The sequence below is a fragment of the Manis pentadactyla genome, chromosome 1 (assembly GCF_030020395.1).
Source record: "Manis pentadactyla isolate mManPen7 chromosome 1, mManPen7.hap1, whole genome shotgun sequence".
NCBI lineage: Eukaryota > Metazoa > Chordata > Mammalia > Pholidota > Manidae > Manis > Manis pentadactyla.
Genome location: NC_080019.1, coordinates 7,760,192 through 7,784,932, shown reverse-complemented (window position 1 = coordinate 7,784,932; position 24,741 = coordinate 7,760,192). Strand labels below are relative to the sequence as shown.

At 48.9% G+C, this 24,741-nt stretch overlaps 1 protein-coding gene across 4 annotated transcripts; it reads left to right on the top strand.

Moving 5' to 3' along the window:
* Window positions 1-1,997: 1,997 nt before the first annotated feature.
* Window positions 1,998-23,581, top strand: PNOC (prepronociceptin). Of its 4 annotated transcripts, none has more exons than XM_036889158.2 (4): window positions 1,998-2,076; window positions 12,822-12,971; window positions 19,808-20,064; window positions 22,991-23,581. In XM_036889158.2, exons 2-4 carry the CDS (start codon window positions 12,846-12,848, stop codon window positions 23,205-23,207), a joined length of 600 nt encoding a protein of 199 aa, XP_036745053.1. In that variant the 5' UTR covers window positions 1,998-2,076; window positions 12,822-12,845; the 3' UTR covers window positions 23,208-23,581. The 4 variants fall into 4 exon arrangements, with proteins under 4 accessions (XP_036745053.1, XP_057362646.1, XP_036745052.1 ...); XM_057506663.1 differs by having other exon boundaries at window positions 19,808-20,251; window positions 22,991-23,576; XM_036889157.2 differs by lacking the exon at window positions 1,998-2,076 and adding an exon at window positions 2,260-2,333 and having other exon boundaries at window positions 22,991-23,580.
* Window positions 23,582-24,741: the final 1,160 nt, after the last annotated feature.

The window sequence follows — 24,741 nt, the reverse complement described above, 5'->3', positions numbered from 1 at the left end:
CAATGTGTGAAGGACACACATGGAGAACCCAGGTGCCCCCTGCTGACAGCCAGCCAACCTCTTGAAGCTAACATGCAGAGGAGTGCAGATTCACGAGGAACCCAAACTGAAGGCCCAAGAACTGCCCTGATGACCTCAACCTAAATTAATGCTTTATTGTTTAAGCCTCTGACTTTAGTGTGGATCATTATGCAGCAACTGCTAGCTGAACCCTGTCCAACATTTGAAATAAGTGTTTGTTTTTTTCCTCTTTAAAAAGAAATTGGAGGTTGGACATCCAATTTGGAGGATTGGTATGGCAGCTCCAGAGTTATCAGGGACCCAGAATCCTTCTATCTTTATGCTCCATCATTTTTTTATCGATGACTTTCATCCTCAGAGTCGTCTCATGATCCAAGATAACTCCTAGAGCTCCAGCCATCACATTTGTGTTGCAGGGAGGAAGGAAAGCAAAGAAGAGGCCAATTCTAGCTGAACTGGCCACCTTTAAAAGAGCTTTCCTGGAGGCCCCACCCACTGACTAGCAGCTTGATTCTCACTGGATACTCTTAGTTGCAAGGAAGTCTGGGAAGTGTCACCTTTCAGTAGGGACCACCCCCCTAAAGTGAAATGAAGGGTAGTGTTTGGTAAGGAAGAACAGGGGAATGGAGAATGGTAGGCAACCAGTGATATCTGCCACAGCACGTGTGATATCAAGCTCCAGGCCTGGGACCCCAACATAGAGAAGAATGCAGAACTGATCACATGTCATGTCGATTTCTCAGAGTTCACACTGTTGGCTTTGACCTGTAGTAACAAAGGTAAGGTTCGGGCAATCAAGATCTAAGTGAGAAATCACGAGTACACTGTTCTCCTGAGCGCTTGTGCTGTGAATACAGATGAAAGGGAAGTTTTATTCTTAGAATTTGCTCTTAGTCTGGGGCAGGTGCTTTCTTTCTATACATTTTTTTTATTGAGATATAATTCAGATAACATTCACTATTTCACAGCATACAGTTCAGTGGTTTTTAGTATATTCACTATGTTGTGCAACCGTCAGCAATATCTAATTCCAGAACATTTCCATCACCCCAGAAAGAAACCCCATACCCATTAGCAGTCAGAGCAGATGCTTTCTTTAATCCCTCTCCACCTGGTCGCAGATCCAGGGGGACAACAGACGGCCACCTACGAGGGTGCTTGAGCTCCTTGGACAGCACAGGCTCGGACCCTGGGCTTTGGGAGACTTTGGACTCTTTTGGGAGAGCCGAGGAGGAGGTCCTGGTGCGGTTTGCCTAGGGCAGAGAAAGGCAGATCCACAAAGATGCTGCAGCATCCAAACGTCCCCGATGGGCTGCGCAGAAGCTACCTGCCCGCGGGGAAGGGAAGGAGGCTGCACCCTGAGCCCAGGGACATGTTCAACAGCTTCTGAGACTTGGGGGCACTTGGTGGTGACACCCTAAAAGTACAGCAGCTGTACTTCCAGGTTCAGTTGGTGTTGTTCAATGTGATAAAGGATGAAAGGGATGCAGAATTCACATTTACTAAACATCTCATGTTCTGGATATAAACGGGATCTCGTTTTCCTACTCACAACCGTCCTAGGAGGTATTATGCCCATTTTTCAGAAGGAAGACCCCAGGTTTGCAGGGAGAAGTGGCTTGCTCTGACAAGAGAGCCAGCATTTCAGACACTTCGTCCTGAGTCTAAAGGCTCTGCATTTTACCCTGTACAGGGCTGCGGGCACCTGTGAAGTGGCTCTTGACCTGGCCCGGGGCAGGAAGAGCCACTCCCTTGAGTGGCCTTGCTGGTGCAGCTTAGGGGGCCGGGGCAGCTGGAAGTCGCCTGGTTCAGCTCTGCTCTGGGCTCCCCTGTGCCGGTGGGAGCCGGGCCGGAGCCTCCCCTCCTCCTGCCCACTTGCGTTCCTTCACCCTTCAGGCAGAGAGATTGTTCCAGGAGGCTGCAGGGCGAGGGTCTGCCTCGTCACTGCCACGGGAGCCCCCTGGTCTGACACACTTGCCAGAGCCCCTGTCGGTCCTGCAGGACCCTGGAAGCGAAGGGAAAGCAGCTGCGGGATCCTGGCTGAGCAGAGTCCAGGTAAAGCAGGCTTGAGGATGGACTGTCGGGGCGGTAGGTGTCCTGGGGCCGAGCGCAGAGCCAGGGCGGAAGGGCCAAGGAGGGGCGCGGGTTGCGCTGCTCCCTTGATTAAGGGGGTCAGCGCGTGTGCGTGTCATCGAGGTGGGCAGGGAGAGGGAGGGCCGCGCCGGTGGGGGGGCGGATATATAGCCGGTGTGGCTGCTCCAGCGCGGAGCCGAGCCTCGCGTCGGAGGCGCCCCACTGCTGACAGCTCCCAGGTAGGCGGCTGCGTGCGTCCCCGGCCCCAGGACCGCTGCCGCGCCGCAGGCGCAGGGCGCGGGGCTCCCCTCGGCCTCTCCCCCAGGGTGGGTGCTGCTGGCCTCCTGCGAGGTGATGTTTGCGTTCTCCGTGTCTTATTCTCAGTGCTCGGATGAGGGGGCAAGGGTGGGTGGGTTGAGGTTTTTATCCTAAAGAGCGATGCAGCAAAAGCAAGAGCTGAACTTGGAAATGAGGAAAAGTTTTGCTTCCCCAGGTGTGGCCCCTACTTTGTCGTTGCTGCGGCGGAGGACAGGTGTCGGGGGGCAGGCGAGGGGCCGGCGCCTGCGGGGGCTGGGGGCTGCCTTTCGGGACAGCCCTCGGGAAGCCCCCGGCACCCTTGTGAGGAATTTCTCTTTGTGGCTGACTTCCTTTCTCTCCTTCCCCCACAGCGTGTTCTGGCTGGTTTTCAGCATATCACTGAACTTGATTTGGCTTTGTGTTTTTTAATCCCGAGGGCAGGCACCCTTACCCCTTACGCACTGCATAGAAATTGCTAGTAAGGAGGTGGGGAACGTCGGAGCGGGGCGTTGTTCTCGGCCAGTCCGGGGCTGAACGCGGTCGCGGTTGCGAATTCCACGTAGATTTCTGCAGGGATGACCTTGGACTCCCGGACCCTGACTTCTTTGGCGGTTGCTCCTCTGTCTTTGCATCCTTCTCCTGGAACCCACAGTCTTCCCCGCCTAAGGTCTCTGCCCAGGTCCCGTGGAATATAGCACGTCGGGAAGTCAGCCCAACTCTCGCTGTCGCTCAGCCTCCTGTCTTTGTGCGGCTCGCTCCTTGCTCGCTCCTTGCGCGCTGGCGGTTCCCTCCCTCCATTCCCCATCCCTGCTTCCCCTCATCTCCCTCCGATCATGGGCAAGTTCTGGGGGAATTTCAAGTAAGGCAGGATGATTTGGGAAATGGACTATTTAAAGCCAGCTGCTTTGGACTTGAATACCCTGATCCTGGCTTCAACATCTGTGTTTTGCTTCCTCCAGCAGCCCATAATTGCCCCAATTATAACCAATAACATTGTTCAGCAGAGTAACAAAAGATGAGCTTTGCACGGCATTCGCCAGCAAGCCGTTAACTGGAGTTTTCAACACAGAGGGGAAAAGTAACTGCCTGGCTGCTTATCAAAACCACCCAAAGAAATTGCTGCTCTTTCTCACCGTCTGTGGGCGGCGGCTGCAGGCACACTCATCTGTCGTGTTTATCAAGTGTGGCAGGGAAATAGTGTATACATTTCCACCGATGCTGTGATACTGTTAACAGAAAGGATTGGTGTTCTTTAGGGCTTGCCGAGTCTTCTGCAGGGGAGGGTCCCTGGAAAGACTGTCCCCAACCACCAGCTACCACTGTCCCATGTGCTGCCCATCAAGGGCACTGTGGGGCAGCCTGGGGTCATTTTGGGGGTGCAGCTCTGTTCTCAGCAGGGTGGCAGCCTCTGCTTTATCAGCTGAAGGCTGAATGTACTCAGGGATTTAGAGAACGCAGATTTTGCATTGCCGATAAAGGGGAGTAATCGCAGAATCAGGCTCAAACCCGTGCTCTCTGGGGCCTGTGACAGGAGCTGTCACAAAGCTGTTCCATATTCAATCAATCAGGTATTTATCATCTACACTCCAGCAGACAGGGAGGCATGTGGGGGCTCCAGTGTATTCAGCAGAAATGATAACAACAGCCCTTTACACTCTACAGCGATTTACATTTTAGCACTTTCACACCCGTTTTCCCCAGCAACAGCGATGAGGTGTCAATTGTCTCCACGTTGCAGTTGAAGAAACAAACTGAGAGGTTAACTAATTTGTTCGGGACCAGCAGAGATAGGACTGAGTCCAGCCTTCCTGGCTCCGGGCTCCTGCACGTGGCCCCCTTGGCCAGGGGTGGGGGTGGGGGGTGTGGATAAACACTAATGGGGTGGGGACAGGGCAAATGGCACACAGTGAAACAATTAGAGGACGATGCAAGGCTGGGTGTAATTAAGCCCTAAATTGCGTGGTCCAAACAGCAAGTGCTGGAGGAATTTGGGGTAAGCAGGGCTTGCTCCAGACAGTCCAAAGGAGGTAGAACTCAGACGGACCGAGGGCTTTGACGGCGGGGCGGGGACAGCCAGGACAAAGGCACAAAGGAGCACAAAGGTATTAACATTTATTGAAACCTACTGTGTGTCAGTGAGTTAAATTTGTGTACATGCTTATTTCATGCTAATACACATATACACATGGTAGAGATATGAAGTTAAGGGGGGGGGCATTCTATGCTTTTTTAACATGCTTCAGGGAGCCCCACTACCAGTCCCACAGCTCCTAAAGCCCATGAAGGAACCTTTGCAATCTATCTGTTCTGAGTCTGGGTAGAGATACTCATCAGATATCCTAAACTGCAGAAGGGCCCTGCTCACAAAACAGGAGTCATCACGACAACAGATTGCAGTAGCTTGAATGACTGGGAACTCATTAGGCAACCTGGATTTTCTCGACACTTTCATTTAAATGCCTTATAGGTGCTCCCACTGTCTAACATGAAGATTTCCTTCTAATCACAAACGAGCTGTGAAATTTGGAGCACACCAATTTGGGGTGCAAGCCGATTTTCTGGGCATGTCCCTAGACAGGCTATGATCATGTCTTGACTTTCTGTGATCCTGTGGCTTTTCAAACATGGGCTGCTGCCTCAACACTGCAGAAACACAGCGTCTCCAGCTCTGAAGGGCCTGGCCTGGCAAGTGAGGTGCAGAGCCTGCCCCCGAGGAGGGAATGCTGCTGCAGCCAGGTCTCTGCCTCCCCCCCAGGGCTCACAGCCACGCTTCCCCTCCCCCACTCTCCATTCATTCAGCCCAGAATGTGGGCGGCGTTCCTGATAGGAGCCACAGAGCTGAGTGCCTGGCAGACAGACATGTCAGTCTGTCCTCGGCTTCCTCAGAACCCACAATCAATGACACTAGATATGAACGAATCTAGGCCAACAGTCCCCGGACGGGACATGGGTGCCTAATAATCAATGGGCTTCCGGCAATTGAGGCCTTTTCCCTTACACTGCTCTTAGCATTCTTAATTTGCACTTTAATGGGGTTTATAATGTATAGAACTTGCAAAGGTACAAAGTTAAAAGAAATTAGGAGATTCTTGGTCTAGATCCATTACTCTGGCTTACCTGTACTTTCTCACGTTTTTCAAAAGAACATTGATGTTATTATAAGAGTAAATAAGAGGTTTAAGAAGTTGATTTAAATTGTTTTGACTGTATATGTGGGACTGTGGACCAGAATCAGGAACATCAAAGTTAAGAGGGATGCCTTCCCAACTTTGTGGCAGCCCCGATAGAAAAAGTATCTGAGGGGCCCTCCACCCTCCTCCAAGCCCCTCCTGGGCTGTTGCTGTGCCTCTGTCCTGTATGGCCCTGGCCCTACGCTGCTCCTCAGGAAGCCCTCCTCTCTTCCCTCCCTCCTTCCTCCTTCCCTCTCGCTTCCCCTAAGCAGGAGAACACAAATATCAGGCCACTTATAAAATCAGAAGTATTAACCATCTAATCCAACTGCCTCTTTTTGGATAAGGGGAAACTGAGGCCCAGAGAAAGAAAGAGGCTCGTTCAAGACCCCACAGGCAACAACTGAGCCAGAGCTCGAAACCAGGACTTTCTCCAGCACGGGGGCTCTGCTTATTCATTGCTCTCCGTGGTGGTCGGTGGATTTGCATTGCCCTCTGCCCCGCTATGCCTGTCCCCTCCTTCCAGGTGAAAATTCAGAGCAGAAGAGGGACCTTTCTGATGTAAGTGAATTAGTCCAAGGAGGAGGAGAAACTAAGATGCCTCCCTCAGTAATAACCGGTGAACAAGCAACAGCTCAGGGTAGGGGTCCTGTCTGCAGTGGGCCGCAGGGCCGAGCGCTGGTGGGCCATGAGAGGTCCCTCTGTGACCTGGGGAGCGGCAACAATAAAGAGGTTTCACTTAGGCAGTGGGAGCCCAGAGTCCAGGACAAAAGGAGGCCTTTAGAACAAAATCACCAACAGGAAGACAGAGAACTGCCGAGATCATTGAGAGGTCTGGTGGGTGCACGAGCGTGACCACAGACGGGTTTGCGTCCAAGCTCCGCCACTCCAAGTGATGGTCTGCTTCAGGCCTCAGTCTCCTCAACTGTAAAATGAGGATAATAGCACCCCACACACACACAGGATGGGTGCTTGTAAAGCAATTGGCACAGTGCCTGGCGCACAGAACTCTCCATGTGATGGTAATGTGATTACTGTTAATACAAACAGACCATCCCACTGAGACTCCAGCAGAATTTGCCAGCCTTTCCGAATCAGACCGCCGTGCAGAGTTTATGGTTTCCCAGAACACCTGATGTGGCATCAGAACGCCTAAGGTTAAGTCCTGGCTCTGCCGTTCATGAGCTGGATGATCCTAGATCCTGGGCAAGTCGCTTAACCTCTACAGCCTTATGTCCATCCCAAAAAGGGGGATAATATTAACCCTAGATTGCAGGGGTGTATATGAATATAATCTTCTGTAAGAGCGATAGCTACACATGTGGTTTATGAGAAGGGTGGGGACGTATTAGCCTCCCGCAGGAAGGCTGCCCCTCTGCTTAAGGCACTGAAAATAGAGGCTTTCTCGTAGGTCATGAGACAAAACTCAATTAACTTTTTAGCTTCAGCTCGAGCTTCGTACATAATCATCCAAACAGATAAGCAACTAATTATATTGCCCTTGGAAGCAAGACTGCATACAAATAGATTAAGGCTAAAACACGGTGGTATTTTATCTTTATAAACAGCGAGGCACGATTAAATTTATGAGATATCATTACTGAAATAAGAGGTAATTAAACATTCCTTTATTCAATACAAGATGTCCAGATTATAGCCTCACCACACAGAAGTGCTACCTGAGCTTGGCTCACCAAGCGTAATACGGGCATCTAAAATGCAAACGTATTCAGGGAGGTTTTATTGACTGATGGTCAGTATCCTACAATAAACACCAGCCGCCTGCTGGTGCCCCCATTCTGCTGCTGAGAAGTAGAAGAACTTGCCCAGGGTCACACAGTTACACAGTGTAAAGATTAAACATTAACATAACTCATGAACTGCTAATTACTCTCCTTCCTTTTAATTAACTTATACACAGAGCTACAGAAAAGGCACGTAGACTTTTTACAGATCAAGACTTCTTAAAAATGAAAAGCTTGGTTTGAGTTTTCAAGAAATTTCAAAATCTAATTTCACCTAGAGCACAGCTGTTCTAGGTGTCGTGAGGAACATGAAAAAAGTACAAAGTGTTGTCCCCTATAAGGATAACTACATATATTTTGAGTTTTCACTTATATTCATCTCATTTAAATATCACAAACCTGTGAGATAGGACTATGTTGTCATTCCCACTTTAAGGATTCTTTAAATGCGGGGAGAATGAATGGTATTGCATACAGATGGCTCTTCAACAATAGGTAGAGCCTCTTGTTAAAAGTGTGGGGTCAGACAGAGGAGGGTAGAGAAGTTGGAGACGTGAGGAGAGGCGTGCCATGCAGCAGCAGGGCAGCTGACACCAAGTGCATTTGGTAAGGTTTCCCCAAGTGCCAAGCCAGAGAAGCCCACGTTGACAGGCAGGAAGGCTACCAAATGGAGCACAAGCTACACGTCCCAGGAGCCACCTTCCTTCCCCACCTCAGCTTAAAAACCCATTTACCCAGAATCGGAGAGAGCAAATATCAGCCAATCCACTAAACATTTCCTGAATGTGCCAGTAGCCATGGTTAATGAAGTTCATGAAAAATCTTAGCCAGAAAGCATTTCATTAACATCTGTCACAACTTATCAGCTCAGCCTGCGCAAACATTTTAGGTATTGCAATTGTGTACCTAGAAGGAAAGGTTAACAGTCCCTCTTCGCATCGCCTTCGCTTTCTTCTGTAACATACAGTCACTGCCATCATGTGGCTGTAGCGAGCACAGCCATGCCATTCTAGACAAACTCTCCAAAAAATATCTCCCGAATAGCAAGACTGAAATTTAGTAGACTAAGAAATGTGAAGACAATTCTCAAGTTAGAAGGACGTGTTCAGGCAGTCCTCAATTTTTTTTTTTTTAGATAATTATTTTTTATTGAAGGGTAGTTGACACACAGTATTACATTAGTTTCAGGTGTACAACACAGTGATTCAACATTTATATACATGATAATTCTAGGTACCAGCTATCACCATACCAAGTTGTTACAATATTTTGACTATATTCCTTATGCTATACATTACATCCCGGTTACTTATTTATTTTACAATTGGAAGTGTATATATATATATTTTTTTTTTTTGTGAGGGCATCTCTCATATTTATTGATCAAATGGTTGTTAACAACAATAAAATTCTGTATAGGGGGGTCAATGCTCAATGCACAATCATTAATCCACCCCAAGCCTAATTTTCATCAGTCTCCAATCTTCTAGGCAGTCCTCAATTTAAGACGTTTGCTTACATGGCAGAGGTTTGGAACCCAAGATACATTTTCTTTTCAAAAGAACTTGTACGCGGTGAGGAGCTTCTCTAGCTTGAGTGCCAACACCTCAACACTGTTTGGCCTGTGGGACCCTCGCACGTAGCACCTTTCCAACCGTGCCTCACGGCCATTTACAACCAGCCTTCTGCCATTTCCAGCTTAGGATGGCATCTTGCCTTGCTCTGGAGCAAAACTAGTTCCCAACCTTTCCCCTTGAACTGAACAAAAAATTAGCTAATAGGCACTTGGCCTGTGGCACATGTCCTGAACTTCCCTGAACACCCAGGGCCCCCAGTGAGACACATGCTTCTGGACACTCTCCACCCTACATTTGCTGAGGAGAAGGAGGGAGGTCCCCACTAACGCTGTCACTTGTCACACTTTTTGAGCACCTCCTAAGTATCTGACCCTGTGCCGGAAATACAGAGAACCATGGAACATGAGCCCTGTCCTTCAGGAAGTCGCTCTGTTGGGAGAAATAGACAAGTAATCCATGCCTACTAGTAGAGTGCGCTAAGCGCCCTTGGATGGACAGTGAGCGTGTGTGAGAGAGAGAAGGTTCGGGGCTCTTTCTTTTATAAGCTTTGACATAGTACATGTTCTGTGCCTGGTGTCTTTTTTTTTTTTTTTGGTATCATTAATCTACAATTACATGAACAACATTATGATTACTAGGCTCCCCCCCACATACCCCTTCACAGTCACTGTCCATCAGCGTAGTAAGATGCTGTAAAATCACTACTTGTCTTCTCTGTGTTGCACAGCCCTCCCCTTGCCCTGCCCCGGACACTATACATGCTAATCGTAATGCCCCCTTTCTTTTTCCCCACCCTTATCCCTCCCTTCCCACCCATCCTCCCCAGTCCCTTTCCCTTTGGTAACTATTAGTCCATTCTTGGGTTCTGTGAGTCTGCTGCTGTTTTGTTCCTTCAGTTTTCTTTTGTTCTTATACTCCACATATGAGTGAAACCATTTGGTACTTGTCTTTCTCCGCCTGGCTTATTTCACTGAGCATAATACCTTCTAGCTCCATCCATGTTGCTGCAAATGGTAGGATCTGTTTTCTTCTTATGGCTGAGTAATATTCCATTGTGTATATGTACCACATCTTCTTTATCCATTCATCTACTGATGGACATTTAGGGTGCTTCCATATCTTAGCTATTGTAAATAGTGCTGTGATAAACATGGGGGTGCATCTGTCTTTTTCAAACTGGAGTGCTGCATTCTTAGGGTAAATTCCTAAAAGTGGAATTCCTGGGTCAAATGGTATTTCTATTTTGAGTTTTTTGAGGAACCTTCATACTGCTTTCCACAATGGTTGAACTAATTTACATTCCCACCAGCAGTGTAGGAAGGTTCCCCTTTCTCCACAACCTCGCCAACATTTGTTGTTGTTTGTCTTTTCGATGATGGTGATCCTTACTGGTGTGAGGTGATATCTCATTGTGGTTTTAATTTACATTTCTCTGATGACAAGCAATGTGGAGCATCTTTTCATGTGTCTGTTGGCCATCTGAATTTCTTCTTCAGAGAACTGTCTATTCAGCTCCTCTGCCCATTTTTTAATTGGATTATTTGCTTTTTGTTTGTTGAGGTGTGTGAGCCTGGTGTCTTTTACTGCTTACAGACATTTACTCATTAATTGTCACAGGACACAGATATGTTATTGTCACATTTTTACAGACAAGAAACAGAGGTTGTGTTGCAGACCCAGGATCTGAACCCAGGCAGCGTGTAGTGATGAGCAGACGAGAAAACACAAATTACAACTCTGCCACAGAGAGAGGTCTGCTGGGCCTGATGGGCCCCTTGCTTGCTTCCTGCAAGGGTATCTTCGTGGTGCCAGAGAAGCAGAGGAGATTTATATCAATCAGTCCTGGGGTTAGAGATGGTTTCCCAGAGGGGAATCATTCTTGAGGTGTGTATGAAGTAGGAGTTGGAGGCATGGATTTCTGGGCCCAAAGGAGCAAGTGCCAAAACACAGAGGCATTGAGGACCTGACAGAGTGGGGAACCGTAAGACATCAGGACTACAGGGGACACAGGATGAGTGACAGGAGATGAAGCTAGAGAAGTGGGCAGGAGCGGTGCAGACTCACAACTGGGGTTCTAGAATTATTGTAAGTAGGAAGTCACATCATCAGATTCGGATGACTTGGTGGAAGCCCAGATCGTTAGGAAGACTAATTAGGAGGCTATCACATAATCAAGACAATAAATCTCAACCAAGGCATTGGCCTCCAGGATAAAGAAGAAAAATCTGTTGGAGATATACTGGATTGTAGAGATGTCGGTGTCTATTCTTCATTAGCCTGGGACATACAATCATCCTTGGGGTGAAGCTCAAACCCTCCAAGACGCCAAATAAGGCCCTGTTCCATGTGACCCGAGCCCCTTCCAGCAGGGCAAAGGGGAGTGTGGGCAGGTGGCCCTGACGCCTCAGTGCCTTTGAAAAGGCTGTGTCCTGTGTCTCTCAGATGGCCCTTCTCTGGAGTCTTGGCAGACTCTTACCCATCATTCAAACTCCATCTCAAAGGTCACTTCATCAACATACCAAACATAGCTTGTGCATCTTGTAGTTGACATCGTCTTGGTATGAAATGCTTGGACGATGCACAAAAAGGGCTGGGGAGTCTCCCAGTGTGGCCATGGGGTGACTTCAACTGCAGGGTCCCCTTCCTTCCTCCACCGATGGACTCCACCTCACATCCAGTTTCCACCCATGCCTCTCAGACTTCAGCATGTGTACAAATCACCTGAGAATCTTGCTGCCAATGCAGATCCAGGTTCAGGGGCAATGGGGGAGGGCCTGAACTGCTGCACTTCTAACCAGACCCCAGGTGGTCCTAACACTGCTGGTCTGAAGGCTGCATTCGAGTAGTACGGCTTATACGCTTTCCCAGTAAATAAAATGAAAAGCATTTAAAAGCAATAAAGGCAATTATTCTGGTTTTTCTTGCACTGACCTCCTTATTAAAGTAAAAATTATATACTGTGAAATGCACAGAATTTAAATGTACAATTCAATGGGTTTTGGTAAATGTATACATTCTAGAGACCCACACCTCAGTCAAGAACATTCACAACATTTCCAGAAAGTTCCCTAGTTCCCTTTCCATTTCATCCTCCAAGTAGAGATGATTCTACATGAACCCAAAATGATGTAGTTCAAGGAAAGAATTTTCTGGTTCAGGAGGCTGGATCACAGGACAAATATAAAGAGAACAGGAAAAACTGCACATCGTCCAGTCAATCCTGCATCAAAAATATAAACTACTGATCTTACTAACACTCATTGGGGCTATTAGAGGAGTTTCTTTGTTCATTTTTCAAAAAATAATTCCGTGTGCCTGGTCCTGTGCTTTGCATGACTAGCAAGGTGGACATATTGGTCCTGTGCTCAGGACTAGCTCACATCTAGCAGGGGAAACAGACAAGGAACCTGGGGGAAGCTTCCAGGAAGAGTGATTTCTGGGGTGTGGGGCATTCCTGCCCAGGCTGGGGTGGGGGGATGAGGCCACTACAGGAGACATTTGTAATCATGCACTTCACACCCATCTCCCTCCTGCACGGCCCTCTGCCAAAGCTCCCCCCTGGACCTCACCTCATCTCCACAAGAGCCCTGCGACAAGGTACATGCCCGTAGTCCCCTTGTCATTCTGAAAACAGGCTTGGAGAGGTTGTCACAAGGCCACACGCTGGAAAGCTGCAAAGTGAGGCCTCTGGCTCCCTGGCAGTGCTCTCGCACATGTTGAGGCCAGCGGGGTGGCAAGCATCACAGGGTGCTCCCCCGGGAGCCAGGACACTAGCCCCCTCATGGACACCAAGCCTGGATGGCAGCTGCAGCCCCTCCTGGGAGGTGAATCTCGGGCCCTGGCACTGTCCCCTCTGAGGAACGTCTCTCCCGTGTCCCCTGTATGAGCCCCCCGCAGACCGGCTGTTCTAACTGCCGCCCTCCCTCGCTTGTGTTTAGCATCGTGCCTCCTGCTCCCGCACCATGAACATCCTGCTCTGTGAGCTCCTGCTGCTCAGCCTCTTCTCCAGCGTGTCCTGCGGCTGTCAGAAGGACTGTCTGACCTGCAGAGAGAAGCTCCGCCCAGCTCCTGGCAGCTTCAACCTTGAGGTAGGTCCAGGAGGTCCCTGTGTCCTTCCTCCCTCCTCCAGAGCCCACCCAGAAGGAGAAACCAAGGCGTCGCCCACAGGTCAGGTGACACGGTTGGTAGGAAACAGATGCCAACGCCAGCATCTTCAGATATGCAAACGCTGTCACCTTTCCACTTAACGTTCAGAGGAAGACCTGCCCGCGCTGCCATTTTGTTCCCATTAAACCATGCATACTCATTGAAGAGAATTTGGCAAATTCACAGACACATTTTTAAAAATTAAAATCACCGGTTTTTTTTTTTGCAGAGTATATTTTATTTTTTGTCACCCCAAAAGAGTATGTCAATAAAGATGCACATGCTCTTAAGTTGACAAAAACACTAGATTTCTCTAATGTGCTATAAATTCACCTTGAATCCCACCAGTCAGAGAAAGAATTCTCATTTTTCCACTTGCTATATTATATCAGAATAATTAAGTTATTTCTGTCCACAAATATAGTGTAATATGCTTAACCATTCTCCTATTGACATGTACATGACCCTCCATTTTTGATATTATAGGTAATTCTACAAATGAACACCAAAATGCTCTCTTACACTTTAAATTTTGAATTTGGGGGCAAATCCAGAATTAAATTTCTTTTCATTAAATAAGCTGCTTCTCCAACTGCTTTCGTTGCAGTCTAAAGAGTTATTCCTCTCCTACTAAGTCCAATATAACACAAGTATTTTTTCTTTGTAGTCAAATAAATACCTTTCAAAAGGTGTCATATTTCAAACTCCACAACCTTTAAAAACAACCAGAAGCAACTACTGTGTCTTAGGCAAGCTCACTCACGCAGAAACCAAGCGTCCGCACTGGGCTGAGGCACTGACAGTGGGCAGACACAGCCCGGCAGACCCAAACGTGCTCTGCTCTGGCGACAACTGCAGCGCCAGGCAGAACAGCCCCAGACAACCCACCCAAACCTAATCGGTCCTTCTCCTTCACCCAAAGTGTTTTTTCTGAGCATCTATTATGTGCTAAGCACTGAGGGATGCAAAAGTGAGCAGGTGGATGGAGTTCCCAGCTAGTGGGAGAGAAGAACCCACAGTCTCCCTAGAGAGGCTCTGCTGGGTGCTGGGAAAGCCCAGGGCATGGGCCCCAACCTCGTCTAGCCGGGTAGAGGGGACTTTGTGGGGAGCGGAAGTCTCCAAGGGGACTTCAAGGTGAGTAGGAGTGACGTGGCCGGGAGTGTGCCCCAGGCCCCGGGACGGGGCAGGGGGAGGGCAGGTTGCACACATACAAAATCTTGTGAGGCGGTTGGGTGGTGGGGGGAAGCGCATTTAAGGAGCTGAGAAAAGCTGAGTTTGGCCAGTACACAGAGGCCCACGCGCCTTTTCTGGGCAGCCCATTGAGGTTTAAACATTCATCCAAACCCACTTTCCCTTGGTCTTAGTAAGCAGAGCAGACGACTAGATTACATGTAAACCAGTAAATGTGAGGGTCCTCAGGTTGCAGCCTGGACAAGACTGACAGGTGTGCACAACTCCTGCGTCAGCAACTTCAACGGCAACCCTTTCTCTCCCACTCAAAGAGCAGGGACTCAAACAGGTGTCTGCACACAGGTGTTCCCAGAAGCACTACTCCCAACAGCCAAAAGGCGGAAGCTACCCAGGGTCCCCCCACAGATAAACAACATGTGGTCTATACACACCGAGGAATATTACTCAGCCTGACAAAGAAAGGAAATTCTGACCCAGGCTACAGCACTACAGCACGGGTGGACCTTCAGGACAGTGCCCTGAGGGAGATCAGCCAGTCACAAAAGGACAAATAGTGTATAATTCCACTTAAATGAGGTCCCTAGAGCAGTCAGACTCATAGAGACAGCAGAATGGGGTTGCCAGCAGCCAGGAGGGGGTGAGAAGGGGAATTAGTGATCCATGGGCACCAGATTCAGTCTGGGACAATGAAAACTTTATGGACACAGAGGGTGGTGCTGGTCGCATAACAGTGTGAATGTACTTAGTGCCTCTGAGCTGGACACTTAAAAATGACTGAAATGTCTCTCCTGTGTCCCCTGGAGGTGCTGTTCAGTTATATGTATTTTATGATGGAAAAAAGCATTAGGAACTTAACTGTAAAGATAATCCTGGGTCTGCTCTACTGTATTTTTTACAAAGTAAAGCACTCATGGATTTAGGCGATTTGTTTGTAACCAAGACCACATCGGACTGTGAAGTGCCTGTGGTCTTCCCTCCATTGGACACCATGACCTTGGGGGCCCTGCCCCGGGGCGACAGAGGGCAAACAGGTCTCCGTTGTCTCCCTCTTGCTCTTTGCTTCCCTTTGTTGTCACTTTCTCCAGAGAGTCGCCTGCGCTTGCGCCATGACGCCCTGGCCGCTGCCTCTGGCTGAGCTGTGTTTTCAGGGGTCACCACAGCTCCTGACCGCCCCACGCCCTGCCCCTGCTGGCTTCCCCCCTTCCACCCTCTTGTCCTCTCTTGGGGAACTTTCCAGGCCCTCTACCCCTTTCCGGACTCATTTTCCTATGTCCTGTTGGGCTCCTGTTCCCCTCCCCTCCCTCTAAACATAGTGAGTGCCAAGATTCCCTGCCTCTTACCTCCATGGACACTGTCCCTCTGAGATGCCACCAAAGGACCCGGGGCCTTCCGCTCTCTGGAGGCAGCAGGTAACCCCCACGGGGGCTCTCCTCGCCTCCTCCCTGCAGGGCTCCAGTGTCCTCCACACTTCCCTTCCCTCGCTGGCCCTCCCACTGCTCCAGAACTTGCCCTGCCCCTTGGCACATGCCTCTCCCTCCTCCCCCATCTGATAAATCCTGCTCGGACTTCCACCTGGATTGTTTTACCTCTAATGAGAACACTTTGCTGATTCTCCACCTGCCCCCAATACCACCGACCCCTCCCTCCCTCCTTTGTGCTCTGACAGCCTCTGGTATCTGCTCACCAAAAGGTGTGAGCTTCTTTTTCTGATTGTCCAAGGTGGGGCCCAGAAACCTTTTTTTTTTTTAAGTTTTATGAAATGCTAGAATGCAGGCGACCCCATCTCTTTTCCAAATCTTGCAATCCTAGAGTACGTCCACTCTGTGAATGATGGGGATACCTTCAGTAAGCATCACCTTCCCAGTCTCTCCACCAACTTTATATAATCCATTTCTAGGACCTTCTGGACTTTTGGCTCCCTCAAAATGTCTTTATTTCTCATTCCAGGTCAGTGTTCCGAGGATGGCTGGCCTCTTGTCAGACCATAATGTTGGTCATAAATGACTCACACACCCAAACCCATCACAATGGCCTGGACTGTCACCTAATTATGAATGTTCGGTACTTGCTGTCAGCTTAAGGAGATAAAATAACATTCTCTGAGCTGTTTGAGACAAAGGAGGTGGTAACCCATAAGAAAGATCTGGGGAAATTTATTTAAAACTTCTTGGAACTCTATTAATAGCAAAAGAAACTACCTTCTAGTGGTGCTTTCTGTCTCCATTACATGAAAACTCAAGTGGTTGATTTGCAGTCGGAGTTCCTTTTCTATTTTTCTTTTGTACTGTTTGTCTGCTGGTCTGTTTGTGTTTGCCCTCAGATACTGTAGCAGAACCTCCTAAAGCCAATAGCTCCCAAACGTCTCTGGATCAGAAATGGTTAGATTCTTTAGTGGCATAAATTTCCTAAGTTTTATGATCTTCGTCTTTTCCTGCCAATGGACTCATGTGCCTAATTCCCTAATATTTGAGCCCAGATATCCAAATCGCCCTCTGGTCAGTTTCCCCACAAGCTCAGCTTCGCAGAAACATTTGGCACCAATCTGAGACTTTCCAGACGCTCTCCGCACTCTGGCTTACTACAGCAATGTCGTCAGTGTGGGCTGTGAAAATGTGTCCAGCTCACTTAATAGGCCATTAACCCATCTCTACAAAAAGGCTGCTGGGTCGCTGGCACCAGAGGGCAAGGCATTAAGCTCATATGCCCATCTGCTGCTACAAATGCTGTTGTGAATATGCCCTCCTCCTATCTGCCCCAAACTTTCTCCTAAATCAAGAGTTGCAGTGATTTTGTTAGTACCTGACTCATCTCACAGTATGTTGCATCTCGGGATGGGCTATGCATCTGGTTTGATCAGAGAATTTCATACTCTCTGATCAACAGCAATCTAATTACCATCTAAGCCAAGAAACCCAGGAGCTTACGAAGATCTAACAGCCTCGAGGTTTAACGACTTCCACCTGTTCCTGTATATTAAAGCAGCAGAACAATTTAGCAAGCATGTGGGGGCTCCTAGTCCACAAGGATTGGACCAAGAGGCTGAAAGATCCATCTCAGCTCCACATCCCATACATCTGTCGGCTTTCCCGAGCTTTCCTGCTTTCCTCTTGACTCTGCAGCCTGGCGCTTTTCTCGGCGCAGTAGTTGAGACCTACTGCTGTGGAGCAGTAACGCGTTAGGATTATGATCTGAAAGGAGGCACTACAAATTGGCTCTACCTGGTTTTCTTCAAAGAGTTTCAAGAGCAAGCTAAGTACAGACCCAACTGGTCCTTTCTCAGAAGGAGTCTCCATGTGCCATGATGGCTTCTTCCTCCATGGAGCAAGTTACAAAGCAGGATCTCTCAACTCGTACCCAGCCTCAGAATCACCTGTGGTACCTGCTACAAATGCAAACTCCTCGGCCCCACCCTTGGCTTCCTGAATGGCACCTCCAGGGGGACAGGCTAAGAATTTGCAGTCTACAAACCCCAGTGGCGACTCTTAAAGAGCCCTCAAGTTTGCAGCTGCCACTGCTCTGAAGTCCATCCTCCCCATCTATGCAATAGCCTGTCATTCTTTTATACCCAGTGACACTGTGGGTGTGAAAAAGTGGTTTTCTTTTCTCTCAGTACCTCCGCTGGGCTGGCACAGATAATGTGTTAGTTCTTTCAGCATCTCTGAGGGAAATCAAAATGGAAAAGACATGCTCAGAAAAACCACAGCCTATGTACCAATAGGGACCAACATCACCACCTCTGGCTAGCAGGTGGGCGTGGCAGAGGTGCTTCTTGGAAGTCTTCTCAGTGGAGGAGTCTGGATACATCTCAAAATCCTCTCTGGTCCAGCAGAAAATGAGCAATTTTCCTATCAGAACCTAACCTTTTGGTCTCATATGATCCTTATTGTCAAATTAATTTCCACCAACTTGTATTGCAAGCATGCCGAGGCCACTGAGGAGATGTCCTGGAAGAGGACTTGAGATGTGTGAGTTCTTGTTTGGGTTATATACAGGTACCTAACAGTGTGTCACTGAACCTCATCATAACATGTGAACGTGGACTACATTGTGGTTTCCAAACCTGGGCAAACAGTGGAATTACCTGAGCTTTGTAAAAATAAGTTGTAAATACTGGTTCCTTTCCTCAGGGATTTAACTAGGGCTTGAAATTCTGTTTTTCTAAATGGGTTAGATTCACACCCAGGTGTAGGACCCATGGCATCAGGTGTCATCTAAGGCCCCTCCAGTGCTAGAAGTCTGTGCAATGCTTTGCTGGTGCACAAGAAGAGCTGGGGCTGCCTCCCAATGTGGCCCTTGGAGGGTTTCAACTGCAGTTCCCCCACCCTCTCCTCTTGACCCTCTCCACTCCACATCATCACCAGGGGCTCCACTTTGCAACCTGGGTATTAGATGCTTGGAATGCATATGCACACTCCCTTTAGAATATTTACAAACCCTCTAAGACTGTCTGCAAATTTGACGTGAGTGTGCTTTTATATGGCGAAAGGGTGGGTCCATCACTTTCATTAGAGTATCAAAAAAAGCCTATGACCTAAAATAGATTAGGATCCCTGATCTAATGGAACAGACAAGATATCAGGTAAACAGAGTTGCAACAGTGACAAGCACTGCAACAGGTGACTGGCAAGTACTGTAATGGGCTGAGTACTAAGGGCCGGGGGTGCTCAAGGTCTGGCTGTGACTGGCTGCCACTCCTATTCTTCAGGTGACTCTTTCCTGTCTTTCTGCTTTCTGTCCCTGTTTTAAAAAATTCAAGATTTATTGCCTTTTCATTCCTAGCTACATATAATGCATATATAAAGTGACTTCTTGATGAATTCAGCTCACGACAACAAACTTCTGTTGAAACCTTACTATTTACTGCATGGAAAAGATTGTTGGAAGGATTCAAATATGAGTAAGAATGTCCGTAGCCTGGAGAGGAAGAGCAGCATCAGAAGTTTGCCGTGTTGGCAGGTCTACTGGGTTGCATCTGATGGTCCCCTTGCCCCTCCTGGAACTGGATTGACCAACCTGCCTACATCCCAAAGGGTCTTGACCCTTATTTTCTATAACTTATATGCAGATAGCATATGTGGGGTGGAAAATGAACAACCAGCGTTGACCTTTGCCTGGTAACTTTAAAATAACCATGTAAATTTAACTACGTGCTTTGACATCCCCAGTTTCTTAAACCAATCTGACCTGTCCCAAGAGCCTGATAAGAGAACAAAATTAATTTCTTCTTCACAGGTGACCCTCATGGACTGTATTTGGTTCCAAAAACCCAACTAATGCTTTAACTGAATGTAGTCTGAGTGCCCTCATTCTGTGTAACTTGCTGTGTTACCTGGGATAACTGAACGTCACCTGGGTTTCTTCGTGAAATGATGTTGCTGGGCCGGATGGTTTCTGGTGTCTTTACAACTCTGAAATGCTATGAACCTAAAGAGCAATGTGTGAAACTGCTGCGTGGTACTTGGTAAAGAGATGCTTCGGAAGCACTTGCATTGATACCAATGTAGACCATAGAGGGACTTTACCTGCTCATTGCCTCACCCTAATAGATGTCCTTGGTCTTCCTCCTTCCTACCATCTGTCTTTGCAGGTGTGCATCCTCGAGTGTGAAGGGAAGGTCTTCTCCCGCCCTCTCTGGACTCCGTGCACCCAGGTCCTGGCCAGGGGCTCCTGGCAGCTCAGTCCTGCTGACCCAGAGCACGTGGTGGCTGCTCTTTACCAGCCAAGAGCCTCCGAGATGCAACTGAAGCGGATGCCCCGCATCAGGAGCCTATTCCAAGCACAGAAAGGGACAGAGCCCGGCATGGAAGAGGCTGGAGAGACAGAGCAGAAACAGCTGCAGAAGAGGTTCGGGGGCTTCACCGGGGCCCGGAAGTCGGCCCGGAAGTTGGCCAACCAGAAGCGGTTCAGTGAGTTTATGAGGCAGTACCTGGTCCTGAGCATGCAGTCCAGCCAGCGCCGGCGCACCCTGCGCCAGAATGGCCGAGCCTAGCCGGAAGGGCCTCCCAGCTGTGCCGTCCGCTTCAACCCAGGAGTGAGTTGGGCATGATGAGCCAGGGATGCCTCAAGAGGACGCCTCACATCCCCAGTGTCTAAGCCTTCCTCCGGCCCCGCAGTGCACTCGCCCCAGACACACACACACACACACACGCCCCCTCAAGGTGTTCAGCTCCAGGAAGGCCTGGAGGGTAAATTCACCTCCCTGCCTCCTGCCCACCCTTTCTCAAGGCAGCAGAGATTTTTCTAGGATGGCTCCTTGGAGCTGACCACTGCCATTTAGAGATCGGTTACTATGGGGATAATAGTATTATGTTAAGATAACTAATTCCTCCATAGCTCTCCAGGAGCTCAGTTACTATGGGGACAGTTAAGTGGACCAAGCCTACTATCCGGTTGCCATAGCAACCAGTCAGCTCACCTTTCCTCAAGAGACTTTACCTCTAAGAAACCACAGCCAGACCTACACTCAGCCATTTGCAGAGAGTCTGCTTTCTGCGGCTGTGACATTGCTGTCTCACCTTCCAAGGCACCTTAGCTGTCCCCACCCTGCCTCTCACATCCCAAGGTGAGTGAGTTCCATGGAAACCATCACACCCTCCCACTCTCCCAGTCTGGAGTTCTTGTTAGGACCAGGAGTTACACCTGCTTTCTTTCTTCCCCTCAGCCTTCACTGTCCATCCTATGCCTTGACAGGGGGACTGACTCCTTGCAGTCAAGGGCATGAATCATTGCTGAGCAAGGCTTCGAGAATTTAGCCCAACTGACTTAGAAGCTTTTAGAATAGGGACTAAGGGATCCTCATCACCCCTCACTTTTCGGGTCTTTCCCGGTGCCGTGTTTTGGTCTTGTTTGCTTGCTTGCCCCCAATCCTCTCTCCCTCCTCATCTGTTCCTGCCCCATGTGTACCTATGATACATTCCAGGGAATATACACACCAGAGACCCTAGTTTATTGCCCAGTCATTACAAACTTAACTTTCCTCATCGCATCAACCTATACATAACTTTGAGTGGTAACAGGGAACTAGCACAGTGGAATTTTCTGAAAAATCTAAGAAAATCCCAACTGTCAAACATCTGTGCCTTTATCCGTCTATGGGACTATGACTATCCCCAGAGTCTCATACCTCTTCTCAAACAGTCTAGAACATGCCTAATGGAAAGAACTAATTTGAAGAAGTTGGTCAAAAAACATTCCCAAAACATTACCCAAGCGGGCCCTTTCCCTGACAGAAGCATGAAAGAAAAACGTCTGCATGTGCCATTTTAATGTGCTGCCCTTACATCCGAGGTAGCCAGATCGTGAATGCCTTCCTTCAGAGTATATTATACATGTGTTAATCTTTGGCACCCACACTTCAGCATGGAGGCACCCCACATAGCTCTTTGCAAGTGGGCCAGCTTGTTCAAAAGGTCCGTTGCCAAATACGGCACATACGTAGTGAGCTGTGACGAGAAGGCTGCTGTGTTTATTTTAGCAGAATGACTAATCTCCAAAGGCCTTGAATTCACCTACACCACTTCTGAAGTCATACTCTGGGATCCTGAGCAAGCAGTCTCTTTTTTCCCAAGCCACATCTGCTCAGAACCTAATGGTAAATCCTTCAGAAGTAGTGTGGATTTAATTTTCAAATCTTAAAGACATTCATTCTTCTTAAAAGTGCCTCTTAAGGGATGCGGAGGCTGATGTCCAATTCTGGACGACAACCATTTTCTTTACCTAAAGGCAGTTCAGAATCACATTAGCAGGACTCAATTGATTGAAAAAAAAAAAAAAAAACGATTTGAGCTCCTATTCCAACAATTGGTTTTTCTAATTTTCTATTAAGCTTCCAACTGAGAGGCACCGACACAAAACTGGCAACTTGTTTCTGTCTGCTTTGCTCCAGATGTCAGGGTCTTGATGCAAATGCTGATCAGCTCGTTTGGGCATTACTGATCGCCCTCCTTTCTCCTTCTACAGCCATCGCTCCATTTCTTTTTTCCCCACATTTCAAGGTTGCTGAGTTCCAATGTGGATATGTATTTTTGAGTCCACACACACCCCAAGCAGCTGTGTGCATGCTTGATATCTCTCCATCTCGGGAGGCACCTGCTCCCAGAGGCCCCTGGACTTCTGAGAGATCAAAACCAACCTAGACTTACAGGGTTGGAGGAAATGGGCCCACCCGCCCCTGGGATGGGATGAAGGACCTTCTTCAGAAAGTGCTACAAGGTCCCAGGAAGGAGGGGCATCGGGAAAGAGGGGAAGGTCTTACACAGAACTGTTGGGTGGGAGGTCGCACACAGCTGGCCTTGGTACCTGCCGTCCCCACCCTACATGGCTCTCCTCTCTTCTGCTGCCCCGCGCCTCAGCCCCTCTGGACAGTGTGAAGTGAGCAGGTGCATCATGTGAGGAGTTAGTGAAATGAGGCTTGACGTGCTCCTGCTATATAAGGGAGCCATACAGAGGATGCCACTGGCCCCAGGAAATGGATTAGTGCACACAGATGCCAAACGCCAGGGATCCAAGAACCATTTCTGGGCAAGGGGCCTAGCCTATGCTTTTCAGGGCCCAGCCCAGGGACTCCCCTTGATTCTGTTCCTGCCAATAGACTTAGGCCAGGAAAAGCAGGCATGCAGAGGGAGGGAGAGAACGCTTCTTACTGCTCTAGCTGCTGTTTACTCGGTTGATAGCTTTTCTTTGCCTATGTATTGCAGTCACAAGGGCAAATAGGATAGATGGGTCAGAAGGACAATCAGGTTTGCCATTTTAATCATGTCTCTCTCCCCAGGTGTCTGGGTGATCCCCCAAACAGCATGTCTCCAGCCCCAGACCTGCCGGCTGGGAAGCGGGGTTCCTTCTGCCCCAAGGCACTGAGGCAGGCTTCACCTCCAGGTCTCCACCCGAGAGGAACCGCCCCTCTGGGTCCCTCCCCACATGGCATGTTTCATGATGACCCTGTTGCTACATCAGAGTGTATTTTTGTAATTCCCCCAGTTGACATTTAAACGGCCCATCCTTCCTTCTCACCCGCCCCTTCCCTCTTCTGGGGGCGTTGAAGGAACAGGAAATTGAGCCTGGGGCTTTGACTTGTCACTGCCATAACTCGTTTGTAAAAGAGCTGTTCTTTTTGACCGATTGTTTTAAACAGATATTTCTCCATTAAACTTCTACTGAGCAAATGGTTAATAAAGTGGTTGGCTGTTTTTAAGTAACTGAGAAACACAGACTGCAAACACACCAAAAGAGCTGCTTCTCTCCGGAGGCAGAGGCACAAGGCGCATGGTCGTGCTTTACATAAAGATACGGGAGCCAAAATACCCCGACGGTACTGCGTCCCCAGATCCAGAGAACTTAACGTGCTCCTGCCATATAAGAGAGCCATACAGAGGACACCACTGGCCCCAAGAAATGAATTAGCGCACGCAGGCAAGATAGAGAGGAAACGATCCCCAGGACCTCCCTGTGCACATCACCCTGGGGAGGTTCCTGCCACCTCGCCCCCCACCCCATCCCTCCCCTCTCTCATTTCTTAGAAATTTGCATTTTTAACCAACTCCAGCTGATGCAGATCTTGCTGGTTTGGGATATGAGGCAAGGGGCAGAACCTGCTGACATCATTTTTATCTCAAACTTACCACAAAACACACTACTAAGGTGTGCATCAGAGTCCAGCCAAGAAGCATACGGTGCACCCAGAGTAACAGGTGGGTCAAACCTTCAGCTGTAGACAGGGTTAGGGGAGATCAGGAAGGAAGGGGAGGGCGCTGTGCTGGGGAGCCCAGGTAAGGGGGTTACTGGAACCCAGAGACAATTGCGGCTCCCATACTCTCAGGGTTGTTCACACACTGTGAGGGGCAGGAAGGGCCTGGAGATGCAATACCCTGACTTCTATCTCCTCCAGACCTTCAAATTCCAGCCTGGTGCCTCCTGTTGGTCAAACCCAACCAGAAGCCGAGAAGTTAGGGGGTCCATGGACAGCCATAAAAGTAAGGCTGCAAGTGGATAATGTCCAGCTGAAGGGTAGCTGATTTGGGGGAACTTGGGCAAGCTGTAGCAGAGCAGATTCTAGTTGGACTTTCTTAGACAGATGGGGTGGGGCAAAGACAAGGAACGGGGAGATAGAAGCCCTGTTCTACCCCAAGACAGGAAAAAGGCCACAGACCACCTCCCACACCAGCTGTACTGGCTGCTGGGCTTGACTGACGGTAATCACGTCCCTGGTGTCCTCAGAGCCACGTCACCCTCACCCTTGGCCCTGTTAGGGATCCCTGGAACCTGCTCCCAGAGATGCCTCATGGTTCCAGCAGCTAAATTTGCAGAAAGCAGTCCCAGTGGAGCAAGGGTGGGGGGTGTGGCTTTCTGCCTTCCACCTGGGCCAGCTATTAAGTTGCCCTTTGGGCCATCCCAGTACATGGAACAGATGAAATCAGGGAGTGGTCCATGTTGCTGAGGTCAGAACCCATTCCTTAGGTAGTGTGACCTAAGCCACTTGCCAGCCTCTCAACAAACACAGGAATATAGCTAAGAACATGCTCCCTA